Raw genomic sequence first — 12,240 nt, forward strand, 5'->3', positions numbered from 1 at the left:
AAAGAGGGGGTGCCAGTGCCAAGGTGCCACGGAGAAAGACGTCATCATTCCGTCTTGGCGAAGTGACAGGGGCGGTGGAAAAATGCAGCGCGCATCTGACCACCCGCCACTGTGGATGCCCTCGGGCGCCATTAAGGGGGCCCACCGGGCAGCCTCAGAGGTGCCCGGTGCGCCCACCCTGTCTTGTCCTTCTGCCAGGGCAGGGTGGCAGGCGGAGCGCTTCGATTCTGGCAACGTTATCCCGAGGCACCCGGATGAAACGGGACGGGACCCGTGCATTTAATGGACCCACGCCCCCTGCCAGTGCATGGCAGGGTCTGATACTGGGGCGTGGGCAGCTGAGAATGTCAGGATGTCAGGCCGCGCGTGCCTATTAAATGCGGCATTGGGCCTTTGACTGGCTGACACCCCGACGATGGGACCCTTCGGGTCGTCGGACGATCTTGCGCGAACCTTCGGGGAACCGAGTCCTCGGGGGCTGCCACGTGCAGCCCCGAGCCTTCTCTCCCGAGCACTTCGGTGAGACCTTCGGGGAACCGAGTCCTCGGGGGCTGCCACGTGCAGCCCCGAGTACTCTCTCCCGAGTACTTTCGGTGAGACCTTCGAGGAACCGAGTCCTCGGGAGCTGCCACGTGCAGCCCCGAGCACTCTCTCCCGAGCACTTGGGTGAGACCTTCGGGGAACCGAGTCCTCGGGGGCTGCCACGTGCAGCCCTGAGCACTCTCTCCCGAGCACTTGGGTGAGACCTTCGGGGAACCGAGCCCTCGGGGGCTGCCACGTGCAGCCCCGAGCACTCTCTCCCGAGCACTTGGGTGAGACCTTCGGGGAACCGAGCCCTCGGGGGCTGCCACGTGCAGCCCCGAGCACTCTCTCCCGAGCACTTCGGTGAGACCTTCGGGGAACCGAGCCCTCGGGGGCTGCCACGTGCAGCCCCGAGCACTTCGGTGTTTGGATCATCGGGGGACTACAGTACTCGGGGATAAGTGAGAAACCTTCCGAGCACTTCCTTCCCGGTACGTGGACTCTGCGGATCATCGGGGAACTGGGGTGCTCGGGAACCTAGAGGCTACGGCCCCGAGCACCTTCCCCCGGGACTTAGTTTTTTCTTATCCTGCAGGGTGGACCTCGCGGGATGGTGACATGTGGCGGATGGCCGGTCCGGTCTCGGGATTCAAGGACCCCTGGTTTCTAATACACCGACAATACTCTTTCTTAATTGACTTGACAACATAAAATGTTTCTGAAGAGATGTCTATTGAACCACAACATCATTGATAGTCAGGATGCTATGGTGCCTAGCCACCTAATACGCATTGTTCTCGTTGTATTTACATGGCACATGATAACCTTTATTCACGATTAGTTTTGCAAAATCATGATTGTTTTATTCCGTAGGGACATGATCATAATACTCATTATCTGAGTTGTCATATTTTGTACCTTTGTGGTACTTCATACCCTTCCGCTCCATCAGTTCAACTATATTATAAATGAATTCCTTCTCATCAACCTCACTCGTGGTTGAATCGGTGGAGCCGAGATCTGCCTAACATTCTATTCTTGCACCTCGTTTGCCACTATATCATCCTCTTCAACAATATTTAGTGCACCTTCATGTCTGGTATGCAACTCTTCAACTCCATACTTGTATCTCTATTGAACAAGCAACATAAGTGGCTAACTATGCTCAGTTGCTAGCTCCATGCATGTACCTCCTCGTCAATTCTTGTTGCTTGAGATCTAGTTTCAAATCCTATATTAACCAGCTGTACAATACCCAAAAAGTTATTTTCACATGTCTAGTTATACTTTTGTCCACTCACTGAAACTCCGACAAATTTACCCCATCCCAACCATAAACATTCACCCATTATCCAAAAAAAATATGAAAATATCACTTGTCTGACAGAACTTCCCACGATCAATAAAAAATTATACTATTATTAGACCTACAACAACTAAATGGGGGAAATAGTATATAAATCTAGGTAGTAGATATACATGAATGATACATAATAAAATACACTTAAAATATTATAACCCTAAATACTCAACCAGCTAAATCATAACTATCAAATTATACGTCTAATAGTTACTCTACATTGCTTTAAGAACCTAAATCTGATAACAATACAACTTTAAATTATATCTACTAATCTTGCTCTAATATCATTACAACCTAGATCTAATAGCTAACATATATCTAAAACTAGATATGATGACTACCCTAATTGGTTTTTTAAAAAAAAGATTAGATTACTTACCGCCAAAGAAGATTGAATCCACGAGTGCTTCACCATTCCTCCTCTCCTCCGCGCGCTCTCTCTCTCTTTTGTGATTTTTTCGAAGCTCTCCGTTTTGGCTGAGAATATGCTCTCTTTCGGTCAGGCGTGCAATCTTTTATAATGGCAATTAATCACTGTTGAACAGGAGATTTTTTTCCAACTTATCTCCATCGGGCCATAGGTGTGGGGGGGGGGGGGGCAACAGTAGCGCAGGTCACACGGGTGACCATTGTTTAGAAGCTCATTTTAGGAAATTAATTAGTTGACTAGTCATTCCGTTCAAAAATAATACGTGTGTTTCTTTTAGGTTTAGTTTTCGAAAATAGATTTTGATTAAAGTTTTTCCATAAAATATATCATTTATAGTTACAAAACCTATATAGTATAAAATCATTTTGAATTATGAACCTAGTTATATAATTTTTATACACTAGATATTTTTATAACTTAATTAAATGTTTGTCAAAGTATATAAAAATTTAACTTTTCTAAAAATGTATCTAATATTTCTAAACAAAAGAAGTACTATTTATAAGTTCCTTTACTAGAACGTTAAAAAATAAGGGTGCTTAGCCCACTAGGATTTTGAAGTGCATTAGATTTAGGCACCATTTGTTTGGACTTCTATTCGACTTTTATTTAATGCAATTGAAAATAATCGGAGAGCCTGTCTCAAAAGCCACCTGTTTGTTCGTGAAACATGCAACTTTTCAAACGTGCTTCTCACAAGCTGGTGTATTCCGCTTGACAACCGGACTTCTCAAACAGTCCATGTGACACATGGACGTTGGATCATTTTTATATCCAAAGTATTACAAGTGAGCACTTGCATATGCTCCTCTGATAAATTAGAACTAAAAAATAGAGCTCAAAGCTCGTAAGCCTACTTAAGCTTGACTCGGCACACTGGTTAAACAAGTCGGGCCCGAGAGCCTTCTCAGCTCAGTGGCCAAACAAGCTGAGTTTGAGCCGGCTCGCAAGCAGCTTGGTGGCTGGCCAGCCGAGTCAAGCTCCAACTTTAGGCCTTTAGGTTTAGGGTTTGTTCTCATACACATACACTTCTTAGGTTCTTTCTCACACTCACCCCATTAGACCGTCACCCGTAGGGCTGCACCTGTCGTCTCCCGCCCAAACACACACACGTCTCTACCGTTGTCTCTCCTGCAACTCTCCGCCCGCCGCCTCTCCAGCAACTCTCTGTCTATTGGCCCATCACCTCTTCGTCCTCAGCCCCTCATATCATGTGGTGCCACTCTCACTGCCTCTCAGCTCGTCGCCTCCAACCAGCTGGCCCACCCGCGCTTCCACGGAGCGACAGCCAAGCATGGGCTCACTCGCCATGCATGGAGGGAAGGGGCGCTCTGCCAACACTGGTGTTCAGGCTAGGGATGTCAACGGGGAAATTCCCCGCGGAGAATGGGTAACCATCCCCGTCCCGATTGGGGAAAATTTTCCCCGTCCCCGTCCCCCCTTACGGGGGAGAAAATTCTCCCATCCCCGTCCCCGCGCGGGGAAATATACCCGACGGGTTCCCCGTCCCCGCTACACTAGCACGATGAAGGGCCTGCTGGCTGACGGGCTTTGGTGGGTTGGACTTTAGTTGGGCCGTTTCTTGCATATATGGGCCGTGGAGAGTTTAAATATTTCAGAAAATTATCCCCACGGGGAAACGGGAACGGGGGACAGGGAACCGTCCCCGCCCCCGCCATACCCAACGGGGGAGAATTTTCCCCCATTAAACCCCCCCGCGGGGAGAAAATTGGCCCCATCCCCATCCTCTAATAGGGGAATTCCCCGTCGGAGAACGGGAATCGGGGCCCCGTTGACATCCCTAGTTCAGCCCGACGTGAAGCCCAATGCATCCCGATCTACCGCTATCATCTCCTCACCGGCAGTAACCTCTTCTCCTGCACAACTGGCAAGTGGTCTCATCCTTCAACTGCTATGATTCTATCCGTCATATCATGCATCTAGGATCTGATAATCTACAAGTATTCCAGTTCTACCGTGTATACATCAATTTTGTTAATTTCTCTCTATGTGTCTAGAGATATACATTAATACATCTACTCTTTAATTTGTGTATTGCAGCTGACCAGGAATGGAACCAGCCATGGGCCAAGCCCCGATCTGACCCATTCAAGTTTAGTATGTTTATAAAAAATCTACCATTTGTACAGTAAAATCTAATGAAAATTTGTGTATTGCAGCTGACTAGGGACGGAACCAGCCATGAACCAGCCATGGGTCAAGCCCCGAGCTGACCCATTCAAGTTTAGTATGTTTATAAAAAATCTACCATTTGTACAGTAAAATCTAATGAAAATTTAGATCTAAGCCTCAAGCTGAAGCCCTGACTGCTATGGTCCTAGTTCCGCCCCTGCAGCTGACAGTACCAACTTAGCCTTGCTGAAATACTGGTTTAGGCTTTGTTTTTGTCCAAGCAGTACGTTTCTCTAGTTTAAGTGTTTGGTGAACGGCCAATTGATGACCTATGAAGCCTCTAGAACTCTTAGGCCCTGGGGTACAGAGCCTATCTACCCTTGAAGCATGAGGGGAGGGGAGTCATCGAGTCTCCATAAAGATTCGTCAGAGGGAGTCTGCCGATTGTCCTTCGCCTGCTACGAAGTGACTAGCATTAAATGCCGGTCACTCCAGCAACCAACCTGACACACAAGATAGGGTCGGCACTGCATCTGCCACCGACCAAGGTTACCGTCACTGGATGTCTCTGTACCTGTCGTGGTAGATAATATCTTCTGGACAAGGATAAAAATAGTTTTACCTAGACCTGAACCTTGTAATTTGGTCGATCCTTAATCCTTGTTACATAGAAGCAACTTATACGCTATATCTCAAATAGTACTATAAATACCAAATCATGGTTATCAGACCAAGAGATCAATCTTTTGACGATCAATATATTTAGTATTATCCTGCCTATCTTATTCTTCTTTAAGCGTGAGCCTTCTCTTAGAAGAGACTCTCGTCACACCTTATTCGTGGAAAACGTTTCTTCCATAACAAAACTTTAGTGACTATAGTTGTACACTCACAAACCTTCTTTTAAACCAACAAAACTGTCAAGTTGAATTTCACATTTTATTTCATCTGAACGTGTAAAAAGCAGATTATTGAAGGAATTATGTGCAAGTAATAATGCCGATGAACGACTTAAGACTAAAAGTGTAAGGACGTAAGGGTTACATCTTCAAATAACATAGGTCTAGGGCAACATTGATTCTTACTGGTAATTGAGTTCTCACCTTCATCGTGGCCTGCTAACTCTAAGATTACGGTCCTCCGAGCCACTTCTGGAAACCGTCTTGCATATTCACATTTACCAGTTTAATTTTTGTCTTGGTCCTCGGATGGATAATCGGATGGTAGTTCTGGGTTATTGCTTAGTTTATTTTTTAAAATTAATTAGGTAAAGATGAATCTTTAGTTTAATTAAATGAGTATTGGTTAACCCAATAACTCAAAAATCCAAAATTTACATCCCTATATGTTAGCTCATGTGGCTATTGGCTTCACACGCGAATTCGAATCCACAACATCAACCGTAGGCGTATGCCGTGTGAACGAAAGGAGATAGGACGGTTCTAAAAATGTAAAACGAAACACGTACGTTGCAAAATATCGCTTCGTTCAGTTGAAAAGTCATGCACTCTCTTCGGGCTTCTCGTGAGGAGCCATGCGGGATGGATCGGGTTCCAAGCGGCCCCTTACATCGAGGCCACCTGTTTGGAGCCCGCGTCTCCTGCGTCTTCCTTCATGCGTCCGCTGCTCCTGCCTCCCCCAAAACCGCGCGCGTGCACCTTGGTTCCCAGAGCATTCCATTCTCCGTAGTTTCTTGCCGCATCGTAGGCGCGATTGGCCTCATCTCATCTGATAAGTTTTCTAGCGATCGATCGAGTGCTAGCCTAGCAGAGGCATCGGTCGAATGCGATCGCAAGGTGGTGCCAGTCGTCGGAGCTGGCAATGAACCGCGGAGGCGGGGGGCATACAGAGTAACAGGGGCAGCGTAAAAGGTCCGGCGGCATTTTCGGCGCGGGCGCAACATTCCCTAGCGACTCCCGTGCTCGATCTAATTCAGTTCCTGTGATGTAGCGGCGCTCACCCTGCTGTTCTCTTCCAGGGAGGACACAACGAACATCTGGCTCTAAATCGCGAGGAGAGAAGGGGCGTCCAACCGCTCGGCGATGGCTACGGCAGCGACCGCTGTGGTCCCGGACGGTCGGCGGTGGAGCAAGGGTGCGGGCTCTTCGTCGCCGGTGACGACGGCCATCTTTCTCTTCTTCTTCGTCGTCATGATCGGTGTCCTCGTGTCCGTCCGTTGGATCACCACCACCGTGAGTTATCCCCTTCTCATTGACATCACGGTCTGATCACAGGTGTCCTTTGAAATGTGTTATACCTTTCTCATGCGTACACAACATGAACGATCTTTATCTAAACACACCTCCAGTTGCCCGAAAATGAGATCTCTCTCAGGCACTAGAATTAGGGAAGGAAGTTAGGATTCGAGATGCCAAATTTAGAGAAAGACTAGGGGTAGCGGTCGACCAACGGTGAGCTATGACGAGGTGGTGGTGGCGCCGCGAGTGGTAGTTCGACAGCGGGTAGGGTTGGTGGTGGTAGGTGATAGACGTGGATCTAATAGTAGGAGAGCCGTCGAAGACGATCGGAGGCGAACGGAATATAAAAACACCATAGGAGGAGAAAGAACCGTTTGAAGAAAAAAAAAGCATGACCATCGTATCTTTCTCGGATGGCTGAGATCGATCACATGATGAAAAAGTAAAAATAGATATATGATAAATAGCGTTATCTTATCTAAATGCTTGTGTGCCAGAACCTGAGTTCGTGATCCGTTTTAATTATCTATTCGAGGGGTTCAGTCATGCCTTCTCTCGGATTGTTGCAAATATTTGTTTTACTAAACCGATGCATGAGCATGAGTAGTAGTCAATGCCATCCTTCCTGGACACTAATTAACGATTTAACATACGTGCAGACTCATCTATCAATCACCAATCTGGATCAGTGGCACTCAAAGCCGGTAGGTAAACTCCATCCCATTGTTCCAAACAATTTTTTTAAACTCCCCAGAGTAACATACGAGTACTTAAATAGTAGGATTAAATGCGATGCCCCATTGATCGATCAATTATTTTCTTTGAAAATATATGCAATTTTCTACTCTTCAACACAAAGAATCTGATTATTTTTTAAATGAGCGGATTAAATTTCGGGGAAATTGCAAATATCTCCAAGTCATTTTGAGTTGCAAATACCATCCTATAAATAATATAGATGCATTTACTACCATATAAGTCTAAGCCTGTTATAAAATCTTCCTTTAAGTACATAATAACATATTTATCATGATATGATATTGAGTGTTCTCCGTAGGTTGATAGCATACATAGTAAGTGATCGGGGAGGTTTTAACTACATGTTATGACCCACTAAACTTCTATTTTGATTTGATTTGCGGAGAAAAGTGCAATATCGCATTTAATCAATTGGACTTCAGTGTATTGTTAGACTCTTTCACGTCCCTATTTTTTATACTGTCAATCTATATGAAGTACTCGAGATTCTATTATAATAAATATGTCAATGTGACATAAGTGAGTACCCTGAAGAAGAATTTTACTATAAATTTAGATTTGTAGAGTAAACACAACTATTTGATTTGTAAATGGGCTTTTATAACTCACATGAGTAGGGGTATTTGTGATTTTCACTGAAAATTCTGAAGAAACCATCCGTGCATCCCCGCGGAGCACTCGCTCACAACCGTTGATTTCTTCTATGTAAAATAAAAAGAATTTTGCGTCGTCGTCTTTGTCTCACTGCAGGCAATCCTGACCACGACGCAGACCACCTCCATCCCGGCCATCCCCGCCACACCGGCGCCGAAGCGCCCGACCTATTCCATCTCCTGTTCGGCACCGCCGCTCCCACGCGACCCGGACATCCCCAGCAACATCTCTCAGACCCTCTCCCTGGCGCTCTCTCCCAACTCCACCTCCACTTGCGCCGCCGTCCCCGACCCGCCGCCCCTCCCGGCCACCCCGCCGCCCGCCGCCAACGCCTCCTCCTGTCCCTCCTACTTCCGCTTCATTCACGAGGACCTCCACCCATGGCGCGCCGCGGGGGGCATCACCCGCGCGATGGTCGACCGCGCCCGCGCCACCGCCAACTTCCGCCTCGTCGTGATCCGCGGCCGCGCCTACGTCGAGCGCATCGCGCCGGCCTTCCAAACGCGCGACCTCTTCACCATCTGGGGCATCCTCCAGCTGCTCCGCCGCTACCCCGGCCGCGTGCCAGATCTCGATCTCATGTTCGACTGCGTCGACTGGCCCGTCGTACACGCCAACCAATACGAGGGGGAGAACGCCACCGTCATGCCGCCGGTCTTCCGGTACTGCGGCGACAACGACACTCTCGACGTCGTCTTCCCGGACTGGTCCTTCTGGGGCTGGTAAGCAACTGCTCCTCTCTCCCTTTTTCTGTCTCAAATTAGTTATGCATTTTTCGTGCATGGACATGCTTATATCAGTATTCACTGCATTCCTTGTTGATAACACATTGAATGCAATGAGAACCAAATGCAAAAGATCAGTGAAATTTCGGGTGCTTATGTCTTTAGGAGCCAGCAAAATGTAAAATTGAGGTTGATAGTGACACTACACCAAAATATTAAGTCTGTTCTTTTGTGCTTCGATGTTCAGACGAAGCACAAACACTTAATAAATTGTCTGTGATGATAGGCCTGAGATCAACATAAAGCCATGGGATGCTCTGCAGAAGGAATTGGACAGTGGCAACAAGAGAGTGAAATGGTCGGATAGAGAACCTTATGCTTACTGGAAAGGGAATCCAGATGTTGCAGCTACAAGGCAAGAGCTGGTTAAGTGTAATGTCTCCAGTAAGCAAGAATGGAATGCACGGATTTACAAACAGGTACATTGTTTATGTTTGTGTTACATTGCGGTTTGTTATACTTGAAGAAATTGTAATGGCCCATGTTCTTCTCACAAGTAGACTTCCATCATAATGCCAAATTCCATTGCCCATGAAATATTTAAATCCTTCTGAGTTAGTGCATAACTACTTTTTCAAGGAAACAGTTCTGATAATGATAATTCATGATTGATCAGCTACTTTGTTTTTGTTTTCATTTAGGATTGGATCAAAGAGATCAAGGCAGGATACAAACAGTCTGATTTGGCTAGTCAATGCACCCACAGGTTTGTTTTCTTTTGTTGCAGACAAGCTAGGTTTATTTTGTTTTGTCGGTAGTGCTGAACTTCTTTCCTTTGGTGACAGGTACAAGATTTATATTGAAGGATCAGCATGGTCAGTCAGTGAGAAGTATATTCTAGCTTGCGATTCGATGACACTAGTGGTTACACCAAAATACTATGATTTCTATTCGCGGGTGCTGATGCCCATGCAGCATTATTGGCCAGTTCAGGATGACAATAAGTGTAGCTCCATAAAGCACGCTGTTGATTGGGGCAATTCACACGAGCAAAAGGTATATATTTTTTCTCTATACCTTTTAGAGTCTCCAGTTGAGGGGTCACCCACCCAGCTCGAACCCGGGTGCTTGCAAGTCGCATGGGTACCTTCCTGAGAACTGGTTTAGCGAGTTTCTTGGCAGACAAAGCCAGGGGATGTCTCTCTCCCTGTGGTTGAGTTTTTTCTCTATACCTTTTGCATACCGATAATGAAGTTTTGCCACACAAGCTAGCAGATATGGATTATCATAACATACTCTTGCTGGTTTGTATGAATTGAAACACATTGGTTATAAGCTGCGATATGTCGTATGAACTCAGGGAATATTCCTAGTGTCACCTATATAAATCAAACTACCATGGTGCATGATATGGTCAACATGATACTAGGGAGCTTTTTACCTGATAAAATTTATAGCTTCTAATAGATAATATTATGCAGAAATGTTGATGTCTTTTTCATATTTTAAGTAGAAGCACATTGAGCAGTATATAACACCAGCATTTTCCATGCTGTGTTATATGTTATAACTGAAAGTTCTATGATGCAACCAAAGCATATATCAAAGCAAGCATGGCAAAAAATAACTATTCAAATAGGGTGTCAATACGAACTAGCATACCCCGATACATCCTCAAAGTGCCATATCCATATCATGATATGTATCCGATACCAATACGTGCCGATATGTCTCCTATATGGTATCGGTAAAATATCGGAAAATACAACCCAATAAATAAATAAAAATAATCCTGATACTCCTCCGATACTTCCCCTCACCTTACAGTGCCTTATGGTCCGATACTTCTCGCCGGCGCCCTGTCCCTGGACCCAAGCGCCACCCCAAGCCATCCCCTTCAACTTCTCGAGCCGTCGTCGCCACCATAACCTCACTGTGCCGAGCTAACGTCGCCGTGCTGCGTCGAGCCATCACCACGACCGAGGTGAGGGCCTCCTCCCCTCTCCGTTCCCCTCCTCCTTTTGCTTGCCCCGCCTCTGATCTGCCGCTGCCGTCGCTCTGTGTGGGAGAGAGAGCGAGAGGGAGAGAGATCAAGTGAGGGAGTGGGCTGAGGGACAGAGAGATAAGAGAGGGAGAGAGATTGGCCAAGCCTAGTTTGGCCCAGAGAAAATAGACAAAAAGAGAAAGAAAATAAAACTAGCCCATTAGCAGCCTGAGAAGCATAGTATCCGGCCCAAATGCACAGTAACATTTTTGAAATTTAGTTTTATTTAATTTCGATTAATATTTTCAGTATTTATTAATTGCTGCATTCTTTTATATATATATATATATATATATATATTTGTTTTTCGAAACTCGTGTATCCCCATATCGTTGTACCCGTATCGGCGTATCCGTACCGCATATTGGGGCATCCTAGAATACGAAGTCATCAATTTTAATACTTGCCTATTTGTCTAGTCCTTAGTGAAGTAGATTCTACATGCCTTTTCACTGGTAATGATCATATTGGGGTTAAGAACACACCTTTTCTTTAATAGAGAACATTTTGTTTTGTACTTTTGTGAAAGTTTTACATATTTTGATAATAAACCATGTCCTCATATCTCCACTTCAAATGTAGGCACAAAGAATAGGAAAGCAAGCAAGCAACTTCATTCAACAAGAACTTAGTATGGACTATGTATACGATTACATGTTTCACCTCTTAACTGAGTATGCCAAGCTCCTAAGATTCAAACCAACCAAACCACCTGAAGCTGTTGAGGTCTGTCCCGAATCTTTGGCTTGCCAAGCTGTAGGCCGCGAGAAGAAGTTCATGGAGGACTCCATGGTGAGGTCTGCCAAGGATGCTGGCCCATGTGATCTGCCTCCTCCTTTCAGCACCGAGGAATTCAAAGCACTGCAGCGTAGGAAGGATAAATCAATGAAGCAGATCGAAACATGGGAGCAAAAAGCTTCCAAGCCCGTGGATAGCAAGCCCTGAGAGCTCCATACTTTTCCCTCCCCCAAAGACAGCATTTAAAATGCATGGTACATACCAATTTTTGTAGTGGTAACAATCACAGGCATTTCGTCTCTGATCGAATCAAATGTGTAAGTCTAGAGAAGTTGCAGATGGTTTTAGTTCTCTCGTAATCTTTTTTCCTTGGTACTTGTTGAAGAAATAATTTCTTGTGATCTTTATGTTTCTACAATCTGGTTTAGCTGTAGCAATAGTACTTTGGTAAGCCTATAAGAAAATCTAAGAACCCTGTTGAAAAGTAATATGAGAGAATTCTGAAAACAAATTCCTTAATCTTCACTCCACCTTTTGACAAAGAGATTTCTGCAGTATTTTTTTTACTGATGCTTCCAACATTTTGTCAAAGCCTAACATGGATACACCCTTATCAGATATCACTCTATACTGTGTACCTTCTTTCCTTCCGAAAGGGGGCATTTGTTGCAACA

General features: G+C 45.5%; 1 protein-coding gene across 2 annotated transcripts; it reads left to right on the top strand.

The window, feature by feature from the left end:
- Positions 1-6,044: 6,044 nt before the first annotated feature.
- LOC133919409 (uncharacterized) lies at positions 6,045-12,039 on the top strand. Of its 2 annotated transcripts, XM_062363792.1 has the most exons (8): positions 6,045-6,319; positions 6,427-6,640; positions 7,306-7,350; positions 8,156-8,781; positions 9,071-9,263; positions 9,486-9,550; positions 9,630-9,840; positions 11,411-12,039. In XM_062363792.1, the coding sequence occupies exons 2-8, from the start codon at positions 6,491-6,493 to the stop codon at positions 11,771-11,773; spliced, it is 1,653 nt and encodes a 550-aa protein (XP_062219776.1). In that variant the 5' UTR covers positions 6,045-6,319; positions 6,427-6,490; the 3' UTR covers positions 11,774-12,039. The 2 variants fall into 2 exon arrangements, with proteins under 2 accessions (XP_062219776.1, XP_062219777.1); XM_062363793.1 differs by lacking the exon at positions 7,306-7,350.
- Positions 12,040-12,240: the final 201 nt, after the last annotated feature.

The sequence above is a fragment of the Phragmites australis genome, chromosome 5 (genome assembly GCF_958298935.1).
Source record: "Phragmites australis chromosome 5, lpPhrAust1.1, whole genome shotgun sequence".
NCBI classification, from domain to species: domain Eukaryota; kingdom Viridiplantae; phylum Streptophyta; class Magnoliopsida; order Poales; family Poaceae; genus Phragmites; species Phragmites australis.